A 20,935-nucleotide genomic window follows, 5' to 3' on the forward strand; every position below is an offset into this window, starting at 1 on the left:
GGGGGCTGTAGTCCGGCGGCGGGGAGGACGCTCCCGGCGTGCCGTGCGCGGGCGCTGCCCGTGGGCCGGCGGGCCGGGCATGGAGGCGGCGGGCGGCGGGCGCCGGGCGGCGGCGGGTACAGGTCGGGAGGGCTGGCAGGGCCCTACGAGGGGCTGGGGGCCCTCAGGGGCTGCGGGTGCCAAGCGGCTGGGCGGGCTGGGAGGCGGTACAGCAGTTCTGTGGGGCGGGGAGTGCGGGGGCCGGGGATGCTGCGGGTGCTGCTGCGGGTGCTGCTGCGGGTGCTGCGGGGCAGGAGGTGCTGGGGCAGGCCCGGGGGGCGGTGGGGGGCTGTCGCCCTGAGGCTGCGGTTGGGATGGGATGCAGTGCGGGGCATGCTGCGGGCCTGGAGGTGCTGCGGGGCGGGGGGTCCCTGGTGGTGCGGCGGGGCTGAGGGATTTCTGCTGTCGGCGTGGGCAGCCCTTGAGGATGGGGCTGAGTGTCACGGCGCTGTAGAGCTGGGTGCTGCTGAACAGGGGGAGCCGGGCACTCTGGAGCCACCGGGGGGTGCCACAGGGCTGCGCCTGTGTGCCCGGACGCGGCAGGAGCCAGGGCCCCGTCTGTGCCTGCGGAGGGGCCAAAGCCACAGTCCCCCACCCCTGGGCTGTGATGTTGCCCGTGGTCTTGGCTGTGCTGGTGGCTGCTGTCCCGTACCCGTGGGCTCGGTGTGCCGCTGGGATGTGTGGAGGGCCATGGGCAGGGCGAGGGCTGGATCCCAGTGCCTGGCTGGGCAGAGGAAGATGAGTGGCTTTCCTGGAACCTCCTCCCTGTGGTTGTGCTACTGTCTACAGACAGGTGTCGGGGGCAGAGGGGTGTCTTGCCCTGAAGCAGGGTGGCTGCCTCCTCGTGGGCTCCCTGCTCAACAGCTGCTGGCTGTTGTAGGTGAGGGAGCCTCTCCAAGGGACAGGGACGGGCTATGTCTTTGGAGGGGAGGGCTGACCTCAACACTTGCTGCTGGCTGCAGAGTTTTGTCTCTTACCGCAGTGACAACATGGGGACATGTGCCACCCAAAGGCTGCAGGGCAGGAATTTGTTGCTCCACTTTGCATCTCATGAGTTTCAGGGAAAAGCTCTTGGCAGACTCAAGAGGAAACATGGAGAAGGGGGTGGCTCTGGGGTTTGTATATCCCACCTCTCCCTTACCAGGGAGCAGAAAGTATGAGCAGGAGCCATGCCTGGGACCTGGAGTGGGCTACTGAGTCTGAGTTCATCATGTCCAGCAGCTCCCAACCGTGGGGTCAGCCCCACACTCCTCAGGCAGGGCAAAGGAGAGCCCTGGCTCCTTTGGTTAGCCCATCTGGATGCTGCAGCTCCTGCCATCACCCTCCGTGCTGCTCCCCAGGGGCTGTGCTGGTGGACACAGCAGTGCAGGGAGACGATCCCTGCCGGAGGGACTCTGAGCTCTGGCACCACTGCCTGGCACCGCTCCAAGGCAACCACTTGGCCCAGGCTCAAAACGTGCCTTGGCAGGACCCCGGGGCAGCCTTGCTGCTTAATATTGATGGTACTGCCCGTACGGAGGCCTGGGGGCACCAGCCCTGCAGATCGTTTTCCCAGATCGGGTTCCTCGTGACTCCCAACTAAGCTCCCAGTCAGGACAGGGGGCTCAGCAGTGCCCCTGGGCCACTCCTTCACTCGTGCATGGCATTGTCCAAGGATCCAGGCAAGGAGAAGGAGGAAGTGTTGGGACTCCTGGAGTGGGGGTGTGAGGTTGAGAAGCACACAGGGTGGCCTCTGCTTCTTGGTCCAGAGGCTGAGGTGAAAGGAATTAGCATCCTACTTTTTGGGGTTAAGGAGGGACTAGGGGAGGAGGAGCAATCCTGTACTGGCTCCTCTGTGTATGTCTTGTGTGGGTTCTCCTGTCCCTGAACCCATTGGGAAGCGCCAGGATCATCCCTGGAGCTGGCCCAGCATCGTGGATGTTCATGCCTTCTCTGGTTTCCTCTGAGTCAGACTCTCCGTGTCACTCCCCCGGCCCCCTCCCCGCTGGGAAAGACGAGATGGGACCAGAGAGCACCTGAGCCCAGATGCTGAGGGGCCTGTGCCCCCCGCTCTGCGCAGAAACACATCACAGTGACACTGGCTGCACAGCCTCCTGGAGCCCGGGCTCAGCTCCTCGGGCTCTGCCTCCTTGTCAGCTCAGGGAGCTGCACAACTGGCATCGGCACATCTGGGAGGGGAGACCCTTCCCAAGGGACAGCCAGGCAGCAGGGCAACCTGCCCACACCGAGCTCCTGTCCCCCCAGGCGTGGTGTGGCAGGGATGAGGAGCCGGCAGCGGATGTTTGCTGCGGTGATGCGCCTGCTACTCAAGTGCCTGCGGCTGGGCCGGCGGCGGCGCTTCAAGCTGGTGCGGCAGGTGGAGCAGCTGTGGCACTATGGGCACCTCTGCCTCCGCTCCTTGCTCTACAACTCCTTCACCAACGGTGATGTGGTGCTGGACTCCCTCTTCGAGCCCATCTACTGGCTGGTGGACCATGTCACCCGGTGGTTCGGCGTGGTGAGTCCCCTTGGCATGGTGACCACCTCTCAGTGGGCTTGGCACACCCAGCACTGGGGCTACTGTGCTGCTGGGGCAGCTGAGTCTCAGGAGTGCCTGCGCTCCAGGCAGGAAGAGAGATGGGATCTCAGTGTGTGGTTCATATTAGTTTCCTGTGGCCGTGTCCTGCCTGTGCCTCTCCCCAGGCAGTGAGGGGCAGGTGCTGCCCACTCCAGTGACCCAGGCCCCTTTCCCATAGGTGTTTGTGGCACTGGTGATTGGGCTGACGAGCTCTATTGTGGCCATCGTGTACATTTGCCTGCTGCCCCTCATCCTGCAGACCTACACACCTGCCTGGATCTGCTGGCACCTCGCCTATGGACACTGGAACCTCATCATGATTGTCTTCCACTATTACATGGCCATCACCACCTCACCAGGGCACCCACCACAGGTGAGGCACCAAGTGGCAGCGCAGCCTCTCCCACTGGGCACTGGGACTAGCTACAGATGGTCATTGGGAACAGCCTGGTGGTGGTGTTGCAGGAGGCCTCCTCCAAACTGGAGAAACTGGGCTGGGCAGGGCAGTGCAGAGTGGGGAGGCAGAGGGATCACAGGGGAGATGAGGAGCGTGAGGTGCAGGGTTTAGGTGCACAAATCTCTTCTGACTTGTGCACAGGCCAAGAATGACCTTACCGGCGTCTCCATCTGCAGGAAATGCATTGCCCCCAAGCCGGCTCGCACCCACCACTGCAGCATCTGCAATAGGTAGGGCACCCTCCCTCTGCCCCTTTACTTGCCTTCTGTCCCGCAACGAGATAGGGGCCCTTCCCCTTTGCTCTGCTGGCTCATTGCCCTGTCTCTTGCAGCCCACAGAGCTGGGGGGGTGCCTGTCCCCTCCCAAACACAGCGCTTGCGCTGGCTCTGACACTGGTGCTGCTCTCCTCCCTCTCAGGTGCGTGCTGAAGATGGACCACCACTGCCGTATCCTTCTGCAATACTGACCGGTGGCACTCTCCTGGGGGCAGCTGGCCCTGCTTTCCCCTTCTCTTGCTGCCCTACTCCTCTCATGGAAAGTCAGCCAGCACAGGGACGGGTAGTCCCTGGGGTGGGTTTGGACCCATTCTCTGTCACGGTTAAGTACCTTTAACCCCAGAGGCAGCCTGGTTAAACAACTGTGTGGGACACTACAACCACCGCTACTTCTTCTCCTTCTGCCTGTTCATGACCATGGGCTGCATCTACTGCAGCATCAGTGGCTGGGAGATATTCCGGGATGCCTATGCAGCCATCGAGGTGAGCAGACAGGCCCCGGCCCTCACCTGCCATGCACTGAGGCTGCCTGGGCTCCCCAGGCTGAGCTTGCAGAGCAAGGCTGGGCCAGGCCCAACCATGTAGTGATTTTGCTTTCCCTCTCCCTCCTCCTGCGAGGCCCCCAGCTGCTCTGGTCCTGTGGGGGTGTGAGGGGAAGGGCCCTTGTCCCTCTCCTCTGAGACACATAACTGGTGTCCTGTTTTCCGTCCCCCTAGAAAATGAAACTGCTTGACAAGGAGAGACTGCAGGTGGCTGCCAACCAGGTGGGACATCCCTGCCCCCCAGCTACTCCAGGCTGTGTGGAGCAGAGCTGCTCTGCAGGCTGGGTCCTGCCTGGGGCCCTACTCTCCAGGAGTACCCCCCATCAGAACCAGCCCCCATGCTCATCTCACATGTCAGAGAGCTGCGGCTTGCCAGGCAGCTCTGCTGCAGACACTGCCTCCAGCAGCTTGGGGTCTGCCTCTCTGTGCACCCAGCTTCCCGGGGCTTGGGCTGGTGACAGCTGCTTGGCATGTGCTGCTCAGGCCATGGGCTCCTGGGGAAGCTGCAGAACTGGATACACATCTCACCCTGACCATCAGCTGCAGGGTCCTGACTAGTCCCATGGCTGCTCCCTGACTCCTTACCTCCAGCCCACTGCTCCTCACGCCTGTGCCAGTTTTGGATATCTGTCTGTCTGTCTCATGGCTGTCTTAGGCTGCCACTCCTTCACCCTGGCTGTTGTGTTAGTTTCAGTTACAGTCCTTTCTTGCTGTCCAAGCTCTTGCAGCAGTGAGGGGTGCAGCAGTCCCTGTCTGGCTTCAAGCCATAAAGCATTTTGGGTAATCCCCTTTCCTGCGATCCTTTTTCAGACCTACTACCAGACCCCACCACCCACCTTCTCCTTCCGCCAGCGAGCTTTCCACAAGAGCGTGGTCTACCTGTGGGTCCTGTGCAGGTGAGGGGGCCCAGGGGCTGGGGGAAACAACACGAAGCCTGTGACACTGCTCGCCCTCCACCTGCCTGCAGCTGGGCTTGCTTGCTCTAGTGCAGACGTCCCTGCCCTGCCAGCCTTCAAGCCACAGAGGAGGAGAGACAGTGTTGCTCTGTCACAGGGGATTAGACAAGCCGACCCACTTACGCGGCTGTGGGTGCGGGGAGGCAGCTTCAGCTCCCGCCAGCTGCAGCACCAGGAAGGGAAGGCCTGAGGCCAACCTGCAGTCCCTTGTCATTCCCAGCTCGGTTGCATTGGCCCTGGGTGCCCTCACGCTGTGGCACGCTGCCCTCATCACCCGTGGGGAAACCAGCATCGAGCGGCACATCAACAGGAAGGAGAGGCAGAGGCTGCAGAAGAAAGGCAAGGTGAGCACAGCCCATGGCCTGCAGGGATGACCAGTGCAGAGCCAAACATGATGCACCTCTCCCCATTCTGCAGGTCTTTAGGAACCCCTATAGTTATGGCAGCTGGGATAACTGGAAGGTGTTCCTGGGTGTGGATGTGCCAAGGTAAGAGCCCTTGGGAAGCCCCTGCCTGAGAAGGTGGTGGCTCAGCAGCTTATGGGGGTGTGGGGACAACACAAGGGATTCTCCTTGGGCAGCTGGGGGAGAGCAGCTCTGCATTACTCTGGGCTTTGAAAGGCACAGAAGGCCACATCTACCTTATGGCTCCTGAGTCCTGCCCAGTGACAAGGTGTGGCCTGCCAAACATACCTTTGTCAAGAGAATCTCAGCCAAGGAGCTCTGCCATTGTGGCAGCTCAGGACATGGCTCACAGCCCTGGCTTGGTTCCTCAGAGCACAGAAGCACCAAGATTTCAGATTTGTCTGCGGCCTCATTCCTCTCCCCACAGGCACTGGCTCACCCGGGTCCTGCTGCCCTCTCCTCACCCGCCCCACGGGACAGGCTTGAGCTGGGACCTGCCTCCCTGCGTGACGGAGCAGCGTGCACCACTCCTGGCCATCTGAGGCCCGGTGCTCCAGACATCCCACCCTGCAGGAGAGGAGCGCACAGGGGACCCACTCCACCGCTGCGGCTCCCTTTGGCCCAAGTGCCTGGCAGAAGGCTGGTGCTGGCACACATTGCTGACTGGAGCGAGAGCCACAGGAAACTCCATGGACAGTGTCGGAACCTGGATGCCTGCCCTCTTGGCTCTTGGTGGCTGCAGGCAGCCCCGGGGGAAGGCGGCAGAGCTGCTGCTCCTCACTCCAGCTGAAGGTGCTGCCCTCACTTGGACAGGTACAGGCCAGCACAGGCCCAGCTCAGCTCTCCAGAGCGCTGGGCACAGAGGATGGCTCTCCCGACCCCAAGTACTCCCCAGGGAGCGTTTTTGAGACCATCCACTAAATACTGGGTTTTTTTAAGGCTGTGTGGCTTTTCTTCCTTGTGGTGGGCACAGACTTCTGGGGATGGGAGAAGAGGGAGCCCCATGATTCCCCAGTGTGAAAAGAGGATAAAGGGCAGGGCACGTAACCAGCAGCACCTTAAGCTGCTCAACATACGGAAGGGGCACTGAAGTCTCAGCCCGAGCTGCATGGAGGCCCTCGGAGCATTACCAAAACAGATATATTTATTCCTCTGGCACGTGGGTTATCACAAACCACACGTGTGCACAGACCTGTCCTTTCCACTCATGTGTGGCAGGTCTGTCCCTCACTGTCCCCGGCTGCAAGAGAGGGTGGACAAGCCATGAGCAGCACAGCTCCTTCCCTGCTGTGGGTGCTGGGAAGGTGCTGCAGTGAGAGGTGCTTTCTGCTGGCCTCTGCACTCCAGCCCTGGCACTCAGGGCAACACTGGGCTCTGAGGGTCCATAGCATCAGTTGGATGGCTTGGCAGGTTAGCAGGGCACCAGTCAGATTGTCGGTCAGCGCAGGAAGGGGATGCAGGGCACTCACCTGCCTGGGCTCCCCAGCAGGAACCTGTGGGGACAGAGATGGTGCCATTAGCTGTGTTCTGTGCATGTGGGCACCCCCCAGCAGCTCCTGCCACACCGACTCACCATTCCCCCCTTGCTGCCACCGCCTCCTTCCGCACCAGCCTCTTTTTGTCATCCAAAGGCTTGGCCAGTGCCCGGATAACTCGGGCCTTGTATGGGAGCAGCTGTAGGACAGAAGGCGGTCTCAGTGAGAGAACTGGGTGCTGGCTGCCCCCCAGGAGGTTTGGGACTCCCTTGCCCCTCTACATGCAGGAGCAGGCAGCAGGGTGCTGCAGCAGCACTTACCACTGCTGTGGGCAGGCAGGTGAGTGCATGGGCACAGCGCAGGGCAGCGATGCGGACAGCCTGGAACAGACAGGGCTGAGGGCAGCACAAGGGGGTGGTGGAAAGGGGCATTGCAGGGAGGAAGGAGGGGATGCACGCACCATGGTGGGACTGGAGGTGAGGTTGAGGAACTTGGTGACCAGTGTGTCGACATGCAGGCTCATGATCTGGGGAGCTTCAAGCAGCAGCGGCTGGAGGCAGCTCAGTGTGGAGAGCTGAACCACACGGTCTGAGCAGGACAAGGCCTCAAGCAGGAGAGAAAGCAGCTGCAGAGAGAGGATACAGGAGTCATGAATAACCCCAAACCATGCACTCTGCAGTGTCACAGCTCCCCCTGCCTGCCACCAAGGCTGGCTCTTACCGTGGGCAACTCTGTCACCAGCACAGGTTTGGGGAGGTGGTTGAGCACATGGGACAGGCCCTTCAGGTAATTGGCCTTCACGTCTGTGGAAAGCAGAGATGGTCAAAAGCAGCCAGGAGAAGGAGGGGATGCTGGCTCAGGTCCCCTGGGTAAGGGGTCAGGGGTGGTGAGGCCAGGCTGGGGGGTGGCCTCTCACCGGGACCAGCCCCGTGGAAGCCCTGCACCAGCTTGGGGACGTTGTCAGTGAAGAAGCGCTGGCGGAACATGATGCGCACGTCGGCGTGGCAGCCCTTGTGCAGCACGTCTGGGGACTCAGCCATGAGCAGGGAGAAGCCGTCGGCCGCAGCTGGGCCCAGCTCCGTGTCACCCAGCAGGCCCAGCAACTGTGAGGGAGAGAGCTCTGAGAAGGGGTGCCCTGCTGCTGGGGGGTCCCCAGTCAGATGTGGGGGAGCAAGGCAGGTTTCTCAGACACCACCCAGCCCCACCACCACCTACCTTGTCAGTCAGGCAGGAGCTCAGGGGGTGGTAGCGCAGCACCAGGGCTTTGGTCACCTGTGCAGGCAGAACAGTCAATGCCAGGCTGACCCCTGCTGCCCCTCTGGCTCACACATCCAGAGCAGGCCTTACCCAGAGCAGCAAGGTGAGCGCCTGCGTTCGGCAGGGTCCCTTGGCAAGGCCGGGCTCCATCCTGTTCACTGCAAGCTGCAGGATCTCGTCCAGCTGCTGCCCTGGGGACACAGAGGGACAGGTTGATCCATTCCTCCTGCCAGCAGTGGGCAGGGACCCATGGCATCTACCCCAGCCCACTTACCTGCTGGGTGCTTGTTCACCAGCCCCGCAAAGCACTTGGCAGCTGTGGTGGCTGTGAAAGGGCAGTTGCAGGAGCAGCTCAGTGCCAGCAGCTCCCGGAGCAACCATTCCTGCTGAGGAATTGCCACCTGGAAGAGACATGGATTGTGTTATGGCCCAGGGCTACAACTGCTCCCTCCTTCTGCCTGTGGAGCTTGCCTGTGTACACAGGCTGGAGGGTGCTTGGGCAGGGCTCCTCTCCACCTTGCTCCCCACCAACCTACATTGCGGGGCAAGGAGCAGACGAAGGCCATGAGGAGAGCAACCAGGCGTCTCTGTGCCTCCAAGCACTCCCCATCCTGTGAGGGAAGAACAATGCCCATGTCAGAGTCCTTGCTGCCAGCCTATGCCAACATCCTCATTCTCTGCCCATTCTGGTGCCCCAGCCCCAGTCACCAAACACACCCCAAAAGGCTGGAAGGAGCAAGGAAAACTGTTCTGGGGTAGGAAGGAGACCTCTCCGTCCAGAAAGAGGGAGATCACATGAGACACGCTCTGGGCAGCCAGTCTAGGAGAAAAGAAACGTTGCAATGTGCTGTTCTGGGAGGGTTACCAGAGAGCTCCTGAGTACCTCCCAGGAGGCACAGATGGCAGCAGGGGGCACACAGCCTGCCCCCTCCCCACGATGGAGTGTCCAGCTTCCCACCCAAGCATCACTCACTCAGGACTCAGGTGAGTGGTGGCAGCACTGATGACGGGGACCATGGCCGCCAGCACCTCTTCCTCCAGCAGTGCCTTGCCCAGCAGCAGGTGGGTGCTCTCTGCAGGTAGTGGGAGGAAAGGAACTTGCTGGAGCCTGCTGTCCAGAGCAGGCACAACTCATTGAACCCACATTGGACTGGGGCAGGGCTCTGGGGCAGTGTGAGGGAGCAGCAAGGCCCACAGTCACCCATGGGTGCCAGAGGGCATCAGCAGGAGTGCTGACTGCAGAGTCAGGGACTCCAGAGAGCCTGGGAGGTCCCTGCCCTCCCCTTTCCCACTCCAGCCCTGCACTTACCTTGCATGGCTGCCTGCACAGCCATGGCCAGGAGGCATGGCACCACTGTCTGGTGGAAGTACCAGCAGCCCTCTGCATCCTGCTGGCACTGCAGGGCCACACGGTGCAGGCTCTGGCACACAGAGACCATGTCCTGGGTGTTTCCGGCCTCACTCCCTGCAGGGCACAGTCACCATCACATCAAACAGCCTCAGCATCCAGCCCCCTGATCTGTACCAGGAACCTGGGACAATGCAGCCCTCCCGACTCCCAGGCCACCAGTGGGATTCACAGCCCATCCCAGCCCTGGGCTCCTTTCACCACTTCATTCTGACTCTCTCAGCCATCATCAGTAACAGAGGTGGTTCCTGCCCAGACACACTACATGGAGTTGCCTGCTGTGGCTCCTTTACCTTTCTGCACCTTCTGGAGATGCTGCAGCAGGACAGGGACAGTCTCCCTCACAATGCTGGTGTGGGTGGACACGGCTGCCAGGGCCTGCAGGCAGCGTTGCTGCAGGGAGCAGTGGCTGTGGGAGCTCTCCTCCCGCTCTGAAGAGGAAACACACCTCAGAGTGGGCCTGGGCTGACCCCAGGCTGCCTCGCCCAAGGGCAGTCAGGGACCAGACCCTGCCAGGGTAGATGGGGTGAGGCAGCAAGCAGACCCAGCCTGTGCCAGGCCCAAGGCACTCTGCCTGCTCTGCAGCTGGGCAGCTCCTTCCCATGAGGATGATCCTGGCCACATGGGCTGGCTGCCTGACAGCCATAGCCTTCCCTGTGCCAACACACTGGGAATCCCCCAAGGAGAGCCACCAATCTACACCATGTGGCACAGCCCCACTGCCTGGCAGGAACTGAATGGGGATGCGACAAGCTTCACTCCAAAACCAGACATTGCTCCCTTCTCAGCCCTACCTGACTGCAGCTCCTTTTCAAGCCTGGGTACCATGTGTCCAGAGAAAACCTTTGGGTAGATGGGAGCCAAGGACCCGGCTGCCTCCATCGCTGCTTCACTGCCAGGATGGGAAAAGAGTGGGAAAGATAACATGAGGACTGCAAATCTGGGGCTACTTTTACACCAGCTGCACAGGTGCCTCCAGAAGCTCATTTTTGAGCCATCTGCCTTTTTCACACTTCTGGCAGGCAGAGCAGAGCTCCCTGATTTGACAGGCCCAGACTTTCTAATTTCCAGCCCATGAATTGCCTGGTTTATCCCACATGGTCTTTTAGTTCAGAGAGTTCCTGTGCCTTCTCCAGACTACAGCCCGTCTCTGCAGCAAAGCCAGGCTTTGTTCCTCCTCCCAGAGTGTGGATGATTGCAGTGGTGCCAGCCCACCCCTCACCTGCTCTGGGAATCCTCCTCATGCAGAGCGAGACGGATGAGGTGATCCACAACCAGCTCCAGGTCAGAGGAAGACAAAAAGCCTGGAACAAGAGCCATAGAGGAATACTGTCCTCAGCCAAAGGCAAAGATGCCGGTGTTCTGGCCAACATCCTTCCCCCTCATCCAGGCTAGTGGCATCACAGCAGATACAAGGTACCCAGCAAAAACAGGCAAGAGAGAGACCAAGTATCCCTGGTGCTCACGGCTTAGGTAGAAAATGCTGCCACTACTCCTACAGGCAGCAGACAAGGACATCCCATCTCCTAAAAGGGAGTGACACCTCCCTCTGCTTCCTCAAAGGAAACAAGGCACCAACCTTGAAGAGAGCCCAGAAGAGTCAGTGCCTTGATCCCAACCAGCTGCAGCTGCACACTGGGATCCGTCAGCGCCGAGAACACCACAGAACAAACCGGGGCTTGGAGTGACAGCAGAGTGCTCTCATCTGGAGAGAGGGGCATGGTGTCACTGCAGAGCCACCATGACAGCACCTAACAGACCCTTTCTGGGGCCCTGCAGTTGGCACCCAACCATGCAGGGACCCTGGGATGTGGCAGGGGGTCGTACATACAGCCACCCTTATCAGTGAACTTTCCTTGTCTGTCAGCATACAGAAAAGGGAGGTCACGACCAGCAGTCCCTGGGACACAGGTTACTCCAGAGGAACCAGTCACCCTCACCTTCTTCCACATGACCCCACTTCTGCTGCAACTCGAGGAAGCCCAGCAGCATTTCCAGGATTGTCCTCCTCTGGCTGCTCTACAGGGACACAGAGGCATAACCCAGATCACCCTCACTGCTGGGACTCAGCTGCATCTTGGCCAAGTGCTGAGAGGCCACAGGGTGCCCATGGGACCAGGGCATCCACTTAGGCACCCTGCTCCCACCAAGCCCTGCATAGCCAGGAGGTGTACTCAGCCCCACTGCCTGTGCTGGCAGGGCCAGGGTGCCCCTCACCTGCGGGTGGTTTGTGTACTGCTCCAGCAGCAGGGGCAGGACACTGCGGGTGACACGGTGGTAGGTGCGGAGGGAGGCACCCGCTGCTGCCTGCAAGAGTTTGGCACTGGGCCACACCAGCTTCATGTCGGGCTCGCACAGATGGTGCCTGCAATCTGAGATAGGCTGGGCGTCAGCTGCACCGGCGCAGAGCTCCTCTGCCTCGCGTGTGGGGACGCAGCTGATAGCTGGGCAGGGACGTGCTGCTGGGGCGCAGCTTGGCGCTGCAGCACAGCCTTCCTATCTGAGCAGCTTCCAACAGCTGCAAGCACATAGCACAGCTTTGGACACCCAATCCCTGCAGAGAGGAAAGCAGCTCAATCCCCTTCTCCTCCCTTCCTGCAGCCAATTACCTTGGATAAGATGAAAGTGGCTGTGAGGGCCAGAAAGAGAAAAAGGCTTGAAAGAGAAGAGGGGGGCAGATCTCTAGCTAGGAGGATGCTTTCAGGCCTAGCTGCTCACGACAGAGTAAGTCTCTCTGCTAGTTACCTTGCAGGATGCTGCTGAGGAAGGAATCCAGCAGATCCTCATCAGCATCAGAGCTGAGCACAGAGCGGGAGAGGCAGGCAGAGAGGGCATGCAGTGCGGCCAGGCATTCCGTCTCAATCTTCTCGCTCGCTGTCTGGAACACCTGCAGGAGAGGCTGTGGATGAGCCGAGTTCCACGCTGATCTCAACTGTAGGCTTCAGGCTCTGAACACAGGCTGAAGGGTTCAGGCTCCCGCCTCACTTCCCACGTGATTTGAACATGCAGCAGGGCACATCCAAGCCCCAGGGACATGCTGATAGAGCTGGCCTGTCCCCTCCACTTTTCATCTGGGGCTGTTCAAGGTCAATGGTGCAGGTTGCTGGGAGATATGGGGCACACCTGGTCTGGCCATGAGCTCCTTCTCAGCAGAAGCCCAGCTGTGGTGGAGCCCTGCAGTACTCACCTCTCTGCGCAGGGATGACCAGAGGCTGGGGAGGAATTCCTGCAGCTCCTTCTGCCCATAGATGGCACAGCAGGCAGTCTGCAAGAAGGAGCCAGGAGAAAGCATCACAGAGAAGCCAGTATCAGGAGGACATAATGCAGGGACACTGCCCATCCTGGCAGGCTCATGCTGAGCTGCACGAATCACTCGAGAGAGAGAGAGAGAAAAACAGGAAAGAGTGATGCAGGCCAAACCGGGACTCTGGAATTTGTGGTTCTGCAAGGGAGAGTCTCTGGCAGGCAGGGACAAGGGCTCAGAACTGGCTGGCAGCTGCTGCTGCCACAGGTCAGCTGTGGGCTGAAAGGAGTAGGGGAGTCATCCTTACCAGAGTCTGCAGGGAGTCAAGCTTGGCACTTTGCAGTTCTGAGTCCAACTTCTCAATAAGCAGAGGGAGAAGAAACTGCAGAGAGAGGCACTTGCACTCAGCCCACCCTTTGCACCACCTCATCCATGGTCCTGCAGGGCTGCAAGCTCAGCCTCTGCCAGGAGAGCATTGGTGGAGGGGTAGTTGCAACAGGCAGACCCTTCCCAGGAGGACTCTCTCCATGCCCAGTCCTACAGGAGACAGAGTGCCCTAGTGCAAGCTCCTGGTCCCAGTTGCCTCCATCCCACAGAGCCACAGCAAGAGCTGCAGCACTACTAAAGGCAGCCTGTGCTCAAGAACACCCTACCTCAGCAAATTGGGGTGTGGAGGCCAGTACGGCCCGGAGACTCAGGATCAGGTCTTCTCTCTGGATGCCATGAGGATCATTGGGGGGCTGGAAAGGAAGCAGAGAGCAGGTCACCCACCAGTCAGGAAACATCCCAACCCAGCCATCAGCCAAGGCTGCATTGCCTCATCTCCAGCAAGGCAGTGGCAGTGCCACTCACCGCAGACAGCTGTGCACAGCTTGTCCAGCTGGGTACCACAGCTCAACACTGCCCAGCCAAGACTCTTGCCCACCCTCTCCTCCCATTCCCCAAAAGGACACAACCCCCTGAGAAAACACCAGAAGGAACAGGCTGTGGCACAGGGCAGACTCACTCACTGGAGTAAAATCAATAGGGAAGTAGCAGGATGTAACTTCAAACAGCTCCTCCACAAAGGGACCTGCAGGGAGGAGAGAGGGAGTGAGCAGAGGTGCTGGGTAAAAAAGGCCCAGCAGCTGTGTCTAGCACCCATGACAGGCTGGCTCTGCAGCTCCTAAAGCATGTCAGGGACCACCTCACCCCTGGCCAGACCCAAGAGCCATCCCTCTAATGGCTCAAAGAAAAGGGACATGTCTCCCAGTCAGCTCAGCAGCATGCTCAGGCTCACCCAGGGCATAGTCTTTGGTAATGATATCACGCACAATCTGGAAGGCCACCAGCAGATTGCGGGGATCCTTCTCTCCGTCCATGACCTGGATGAAGCCAAAGGTGAAGTCGGCACCCAGGCCCTTCAGCTCTGCAGAAAGAAAGAGCATGAGCAGGTGCAGGACACCAGACTGTACCAACATGGCATTAAATCAGCCCAGTTTCCCCAGCCCCACAGTCCTCTTCCAGCTCTCCCAGCCAAAGAGCCCTCAGGTAAGGCAAAAGTGAGCCATTTTCCCAGTCTCAACAACCCCAGAGTGGTTCTGGTATCTGCTCCCTCACCTTCCTCCCTGGTGCTCATGAAGTTGGTGATGATGCTGTAGACTGTGTGTCGGTCCAGCTGCAGCAAGGACTGAAGGGAGGAGCAGAGCAATCAAAAACACCCTTTACACATGGCAGCACCACTACCCACTACCCACAGGCAGCGCATGCCCTTGAGGAGAAGGCAGGACCCCCAGAAGCTCAGCTGCTACTTCCTGGCATGCAGATCCCATTTATCACATGCAAAGTGTGCACATGCCTATGCAATGGCTCCTGAACATGACTGTGTCCATCACTGCATGAATACACCATCAGTCACACCACGGCCATGCATTATGTCCAAGACACTGCCAGCATAAACAATCCTAAATTGGAGGAGAATTGGGCTGGGGGCACTTAAACATAGCCTGCAGAATGGAGCCAAAGGGAGTAATTCCCCCAGGGCTGAGAGAGGAGAGGACAAGGGTCAACCAGGATTCTCAGCTGCTGTCTGCCTCTCGCTCTACAGTGAGCCATGCTGTCTCTAAGCTCTGCAGAAGCACTGCACTGAATGTCACCTGTCCTCAGGGCAGGCAGGCCATCCCCAGACACACAGGGAACAGGGATCAAGGAAGATGGGAAATCACATCGCTCACCTGCACATGTACCTCCTGGAAAATTGCTTTGAGCACAGACACCGCTAGCCCTGGGGACAGCACCTCACACATGCTCTGGGAACAGGAGAAGAAAAGCAAGAATAGAAAACCATTACGGCAGCCACATAACAGAGCTCCTGCCTCCACACAGCAGCTGCCTGCAGGATCCTCTCCCATAACGGGGAGAGCTCACCACCCCCTCCCCAGACAGGACAGGACAAGATGCTCATCATCTGTGCTGTTCCCCAGGGTAGCCAGGGAATCCTTGCTCCAGTACTAGGACAGGGCAGGAAATCAAGGTAGTCTCCCTCTGCAAAGGGCACAGCAAGAGCACAAAGGAGACAGGGCAGTGCTGCCAGACAGACTGAAAGCCAGATGAACCCTGCTTGACACGCTGCTCCAACCTGTACCCAGGTGTTGCACCTCCCAACACCATTCCGGAGCGCGTCCCTGCACTGTGGGCTGGGGAGCGCAAACTCACCAGGGCTCGGAGTCCCTGGAGCACAGATGGGATCACCAGGTGATGGTCCTGCAGCCGGCTCTCATAGAACAGGACGAGATGTAGCACTGTCAGAAAGAGACACCAATGTGTGTTAGCCACAGGAAATGCAGCTGCTGGGTGCTGCCCCCACCTCAACTACAAGCTGATGGATTAAGAGCGAGCACATCTTGCACCGCTGGATGGGAAGAACTGCCACTGCTGGGTGCACCCACCTGGCTCCAACACCCACGCCCTCCCCCCATGAGCAGATCATGCGTGACCACAGCAGGGCAGCAGCAACCCCCGGCCAATGCAGGTGCTGGAGCTGCCCAGAGGCATTTGCCCTGGCCTGTCCAGACATGTGGGAGCAGACACCAGCAACAGAGCAGCAGATGCCTGCTCAGCAGAGGCTGGAGAATGTCGTGGGGTGGGGCTCAGGGTTGGAGCAGGAGCTCCGGCTTCCCAGCTTCCTCGCACTTGGCTCCACAACACGTTCCCGGCCCCTGAGTCACGGCCACGGGCGCCTTCACACCCCGGCCCTGGGGAGTGGTAGCAGGAAGCAAACTGGAAGAGCCAGCTAGCAGCATCCTGTGCCCACAGTTGCTGCAGAAACTCACCCCTCCAGGAGGCAGCCTGACGCAGTGCTTGAGAAATGAACTGCATGAGGAGGGACACGAGGTTCTAACCCAGCTCAGTCCCCTTGCTCAGCTGCCTGACTCTGCCAGGCACCCCCACTGAACCTTCCCTTCTGGCTGCTCCTCCAGAGCACCCCAGTTCCCACCACAGTCATCACACCTGACTCCAGCTACTCCAGTAGATAAGTCTCTATGCACAGCTGCTTTTAGCCCTGCCTGGCTCACGTACAGAGAGCCAAATGCCAAGGACTAAGCACCTTTTACTTCCATCCTTCCCTTCCTTCACCTTACTAGCCGGGCCCCCCTGTCTTGCGAGCCTGCTTCCCATCTGCAAGACTCCCAGGTCCAAGCTAAAGTCTGTCAGCATTTACTGGCCTCCCCTACTGCCAGCCAGTTGCTACGGGGCATTTAACAGAGCCAGACCTTCCCCTTGCCTCCATGAATGGGGTATCTTCCTCTCCCCACTCCAGTCCCCCGTTCCACTCTCATCCTTACACTGATCTCCCCTTCTTCCCAGACCCCTGAGTTAACGTGGGTAGGCTGAAGGGCTGCAGCATGACTTGATGTGTGAAGAACTGTTTTCCTGCCCTGAATCACCACCCAAGGATTTTTGACAGAGAGATATGTCCCCAAGGTGTCCCACGTGGCACTGAGCATACCCACTAGGTATGCAACACTGTCACACTGTCAGGGCCACCAGCTGCAGCCCAGGGCTTTGGCGTGCTCAGAAAGTGAGCCGAATTGTGTGGTGAGGTTAGCAAAAAGCCTGTAGCGTGAAGCCTCATGCCCTCCTTGGACTTTGATTCTTGAGAGATGTGTACAAAGTTGCCATGGTGCTAAATCAATCCCTTTGCCGACTGCAGGACAGAAACTTGATGGCACAGGCTTTGCCCCCAGCCACTCTGGGGCCCAGAGCAGTCCTTACCTTCCTTCTCCTGGAGCAGGGAGTAACACTGGAGCAGGACTTGTGACAACAGCTGGATGCCTCGCCCTCGTGTCCGAGGATCTGTGTTCTCCAGGCAAAACCTAGGCCAAGTAAGGAGAAAGCCCAACAGGCCTGTTGTGAGCAGGGACACCCAAGCAGGAAGCACATCCTGAGCAGACACATTACTGAAACAAAGAGGTGCCACTCTCTGGGAAGGGTGGCCCAATCCTGCCTGACTTGCCAGCAGGGAGCAGACTCCTCTGCCCCTGATGGTGCTGCATGCACTTGGCCCCGCAGAAGCCACACAGAAAGAAATCCAGGTCCCCAAGGAGGACTAAAGAAATTGCCCTTGCATGATGCTCCCAAGATCACAAGGGTCAAAAAAGAGTAAAACCTCTTACAAGCTGGGCGAACCCAGCCCCCCAGCTTGGAGACAGAACAAAAGCTGAGTGCCAGACAACTCACAACATGGTGCTGTGCAGCTGTGTGCTCAGGCAGCTCCTGCTGGGGACAGCCCCAGCTGAGAAGCGCCTTGCAGCTCACTGCCTGCCACAACACCTCCCCTCGGTCCTGGGAGAGCATCAAAAGGTGCTTCAGCTCTTCTCTTTCTCAAACAGCTCCCACATCTAGGGAGGGTAAAACACCACTCAGGCCCTCTGCTGTGAGCAGACAACATCCCGCACGCTGTGCTGTGTCTACCAGTGCTGAGGCTCATCCTGGACGAGCACACTTTTCCTTCTAACTGTGCCTCTTTCTGGGAATGTCCCTGCAAGGCCCTTACCCGATGTATAACATGCATAAGGCTTTTCTTACCCCAGGGCTTCCACAAGCTGCAGCACTGTCCACTTTCCGTCTTTCACTCCTGGAAAAAGAGGTAAAGAGAGTGAACCAAAGAGACTCACAGTGTGTCAGGCAGGCACCGTGCTGGAGATGGATACTGGGAAGCATCCTGGCGCCATGGTGGGAAAGGCTGTTCGGTGCTAGTTCTTCACTAAGCACTGAAGGAGCCATGTGCACTTGGTGGAGTTGCCTTCAGCCCTGGCTGCAAACATCTCTGAGACCGAGAGCTGCCTCCACTGTATCAGAGCTGAGAGCAAACAGTCAGGGTAGAACCTGCCTGCATTTTGCCTCCACCCTCTCCCCACAGCCTGGCTGAATCCATTACCAATGTGCGGCTCCCAAGAGAAGCCTCACTGTGCTCCACTTCACTGAGACACTAAAAAGCTCTTCTCCAGTGTGAGCAAGCTGGGAGGAGACAGAGGGCAGCTCCCCAGGTGCTTCCTGAGGGAGAACTGGCCGAGCAAACAGCCCAGACAATAGCGATCACCCAGCTTCCCACCTCGGCTCCGTCACCTCCACACTGTGCTGAACAAGACCTGCACAAACTCCCTCCAAGGTGGAGGGCAGGGAGAAAGGCAGCTTTGTGGTCAGAGGAAGACAACGTGCTGGGATTCCTGAAGTCTGTTTCCAGCTCTGACTCAGACACCTCGCTAGGTTGCCTCATTCACCTCCTGCCTCCATATTCTTGCAACTCAACTGGGGGAAGAGTCACTCCTCAGGAGGCTTTGGTAAGGACCTGCTGCATCCAACAAGAATCTTTGGAGAAGGGCAGGTTCTCCATTCCCACCATCCATTGCCAACGTGGTACCTTCCCAGAAGGAAAGCTCTGGTTAGACGTGGGGTGGGAGACAAGGAATTGCCTTACCTTCAGACTCCTAACCTGCAGCTCAGGTGGCAAGGGACATTGCTGGGAAACAAGCAGGACCCCTTACTCTCTATGTGGATAAAACAGCACTCAGCCTGCTCAAAAAAAACAACCACCTTCCAGTCACCAAGACTCACTGTCTTTGCTCACGAGCATTTCTGGGCACTCCAGAGGGCCCTGCTTAACCTTCTGCCCTGCTGAACCTACATGACTGACAGGGAACATCCTCTCAGAAGCCCAAAGGTTTCATTCTAGGCTTTCCCAGGCCTTGTCCCAGCTACTGTCTTCCAGTGTTGCAAGCATTTATTGTCTCTTCCTAAGCAGTTAATTCCAGTATTAAGTCACATTGTTCATCAGAGAGCTGTCTCTGGGGATGGGATGACAGTGTTTTCTGACAGCAGGCAGCCCAGACTCCAGAGATAGAGCTTCCAATCCCGCTTGGCGCAGCAGGGAGAGGGAGCCTGGACTGAGGGACAGAAGAGATAAAGGGAGCTGCGCAGAAGAAGAGCCCAGCAGGTCTCAGAGTCGACAGGCCCAGACTGAACAGGGGGGGCCTTGACTGACAGCTGTAAGGTGCTGGCAAAAATGCTTGCAGAATAACAACAGTGAAACAGCAAGTGGCCGCAGTGCACCAGCCAAAGCAGAGTGGGCCGCTGGGAGAGCTTGGATGGCCCCTCCACACCCAGCGTCCCGACATCCCACTCCACAAGCTCATGAAGAGCCCTCAAGTCTCTACACCACCATGGAGAAGGTCTGAGACAAACCCTGTCTCTGCAGCCAAATGCTCTGCCTCTCTGTGTCTTGCAGAGACTGAAAGCAGCTTCTACACAAAGCTACACAACAGGAAAGAGCTGCAGTGGGATGACCAAACCACAATCAGGTACTGATGCAGATACCATCAGCAGGAGCAGCGAGGTCAGCAGCCCCTCGGCTCAGCTCAGTGAGGGAGTTCACTCTGATCTCAGGGACCCAGCTGTGACCACCTTCACCTCATGTGGCGTGGCCACCCGGCCCTGGCAGGAGCTGCAAGCACAGGCTCTGCTCCCAGGCAGTGCCATGGTGCGAGCGCAAGCACAGCTGACTGGACCTGCCTCATCAGCACGGCAGGCACATGGTGAGCCGGAGGAACTGCTGCCTCCACATCTGGCAGCAGCACCTCTGTCCTCAAGGTTAATAATGCACCTTGAATACCAGCTCTCTGTCTAGCAGGAGGGGCTGCCTTCCTATTCTGGGATTTCCATGGTCCCAGAGGCAAATGAGAAGCATGTCAATCACCCTACGCTAGATTGCTACTCTGAACCAACCTGTTTGTTTTCCTGACAGATCTGTCCCCCCTTTCACACAGTGTCCTTCTAGGTATTAATCGCTTCTGTAAGCCTTCCAAAACAGGCCTTTCCAACCCTCAAAACATGAGCACAGCATTCATGGGGAATGTGTGATAAATTCTCTAACAGCAGTATCCTTCTCTCCCCATCTTTTAATAAAGACAAGTTCAACCTCCTCCTGCTACCCACTGACCTGTGCAGCCCAAGCTGCCTGTGACAGCACCACAGCCTTTCTGCCACTTGACAATTTCTGCTCCTTTTAGTCCTCAGCAACACAGAGGGGAAGCTCAATGTGTTTCTTCCAACAATTACACAGCAGCCATGAGGTTAGAAAAAAACCTTCCCTTTCGCTCAAGGACACATGGTGCAATTTAATCCTTTCTGATGTGTGGTTCTGTGTGAGGTCAGAAAGGCTGAAGGACACTTCCCAGCTCTCCGCCCCCATTTGTCAAGGTGGGTTTGTCACTAGTATCACAGCCTGAGGAGAGCTGAGAGGGGAGGACAGGCAATTCCCTTTGTATGTCTTTCAAGAGACAAAGCTTTCTCTGGGCATTTATGTAACACAACTAGAGATGATAACAGCAGTTGTAAGGTTATCCTTCCCTGCATCCATCCCAAATATGTCACAGACCTTGTGCAACTCTTCTGCAACTTCTTAAATGTCACACAGTTCATAGGGAGTGAATTCCCCCAAATTTCCTTGGCATTTTCTTTATGTCACATGGGCCACTGGGTCACCTTCTTGTTTTGCCAACTCATCTCATCATCAAGATACCATGGATCAGTTCACAATCCATGAGCTTTGGGAAAGGTCTATAAGCTACTCCTCTGTACAAGGTAACCTACACAGTCTTTCTCTGCTCTCTCAGCTCCTTCCTGAAACACGCTGAAGCCAGTGCCTAGAAACACAAACATGCCTCCTTATGCTTAGAAAGCCACGTTCCTGAAGCTGCAACTTCCCTAATGTAACAAAGTCACCAAATTGCTGCTCCAAGCAGAAAGACAAATTATCCAAATGCCTCAAACCCTGCTGGGAA

At 58.1% G+C, this 20,935-nt stretch overlaps 2 protein-coding genes across 3 annotated transcripts in view; one reads left to right on the forward strand and one right to left on the reverse strand.

The window, feature by feature from the left end:
• The first annotated feature begins 79 nt into the window (after positions 1-79).
• Positions 80-6,169, forward strand: ZDHHC16 (zinc finger DHHC-type containing 16). 2 transcript variants are annotated; one of them, XM_027908279.1, is made up of 11 exons: positions 85-122; positions 2,284-2,536; positions 2,775-2,969; positions 3,195-3,283; positions 3,471-3,499; positions 3,678-3,811; positions 4,045-4,092; positions 4,681-4,766; positions 5,047-5,170; positions 5,244-5,314; positions 5,658-6,169. In XM_027908279.1, the coding sequence occupies exons 2-11, from the start codon at positions 2,300-2,302 to the stop codon at positions 5,770-5,772; spliced, it is 1,128 nt and encodes a 375-aa protein (XP_027764080.1). In that variant the 5' UTR covers positions 85-122; positions 2,284-2,299; the 3' UTR covers positions 5,773-6,169. The 2 variants fall into 2 exon arrangements, with proteins under 2 accessions (XP_027764089.1, XP_027764080.1); XM_027908288.1 differs by lacking the exon at positions 4,045-4,092 and having other exon boundaries at positions 80-122.
• A 316-nt stretch (positions 6,170-6,485) lies between these two features.
• The window catches only part of MMS19 (MMS19 homolog, cytosolic iron-sulfur assembly component), a 14,829-nt gene continuing 379 nt past the window's right edge, over positions 6,486-20,935 (reverse strand). Inside the window, exons 2-31 of the mRNA XM_027908267.1 lie at positions 17,682-17,730; positions 16,869-16,969; positions 15,309-15,394; positions 14,828-14,902; positions 14,214-14,283; positions 13,894-14,022; positions 13,625-13,686; positions 13,268-13,354; positions 12,922-12,996; positions 12,558-12,635; positions 12,116-12,257; positions 11,588-11,742; positions 11,311-11,389; positions 10,950-11,075; positions 10,593-10,674; positions 10,165-10,262; positions 9,664-9,801; positions 9,272-9,427; positions 8,936-9,035; positions 8,680-8,782; positions 8,499-8,573; positions 8,237-8,363; positions 8,053-8,153; positions 7,921-7,977; positions 7,622-7,808; positions 7,426-7,508; positions 7,166-7,330; positions 7,026-7,085; positions 6,804-6,904; positions 6,486-6,723 (exon numbers count right to left, since the gene is read on the reverse strand). Coding sequence (XP_027764068.1) covers positions 6,696-6,723; positions 6,804-6,904; positions 7,026-7,085; positions 7,166-7,330; positions 7,426-7,508; positions 7,622-7,808; positions 7,921-7,977; positions 8,053-8,153; positions 8,237-8,363; positions 8,499-8,573; positions 8,680-8,782; positions 8,936-9,035; positions 9,272-9,427; positions 9,664-9,801; positions 10,165-10,262; positions 10,593-10,674; positions 10,950-11,075; positions 11,311-11,389; positions 11,588-11,742; positions 12,116-12,257; positions 12,558-12,635; positions 12,922-12,996; positions 13,268-13,354; positions 13,625-13,686; positions 13,894-14,022; positions 14,214-14,283; positions 14,828-14,902; positions 15,309-15,394; positions 16,869-16,969; positions 17,682-17,730 — 2,975 coding nt within the window. The 3' untranslated portion in view covers positions 6,486-6,695. The remainder of the gene's footprint in view (positions 6,724-6,803; positions 6,905-7,025; positions 7,086-7,165; positions 7,331-7,425; positions 7,509-7,621; positions 7,809-7,920; positions 7,978-8,052; positions 8,154-8,236; positions 8,364-8,498; positions 8,574-8,679; positions 8,783-8,935; positions 9,036-9,271; positions 9,428-9,663; positions 9,802-10,164; positions 10,263-10,592; positions 10,675-10,949; positions 11,076-11,310; positions 11,390-11,587; positions 11,743-12,115; positions 12,258-12,557; positions 12,636-12,921; positions 12,997-13,267; positions 13,355-13,624; positions 13,687-13,893; positions 14,023-14,213; positions 14,284-14,827; positions 14,903-15,308; positions 15,395-16,868; positions 16,970-17,681; positions 17,731-20,935) is intronic.

This window comes from Empidonax traillii, unplaced genomic scaffold (assembly GCF_003031625.1).
Source record: "Empidonax traillii isolate 1590-97213 ecotype Southwest subspecies unplaced genomic scaffold, ASM303162v1 scaffold27:size3997909, whole genome shotgun sequence".
NCBI lineage: Eukaryota > Metazoa > Chordata > Aves > Passeriformes > Tyrannidae > Empidonax > Empidonax traillii.

Coding starts and splice junctions, on each gene's coding strand:
- ZDHHC16 (XM_027908279.1), top strand. CDS start 2,300: ATGAGGAGCCGGCAGCGGATGTTTGCTGCGGTGATGCGCCTGCTACTC. Junction 2,970..3,194: donor CACCAGGGCACCCACCACAG/GTGAGGCACCAA, acceptor ACTTGTGCACAG/GCCAAGAATGACCTTACCGG. Junction 4,093..4,680: donor TGCAGGTGGCTGCCAACCAG/GTGGGACATCCC, acceptor ATCCTTTTTCAG/ACCTACTACCAGACCCCACC.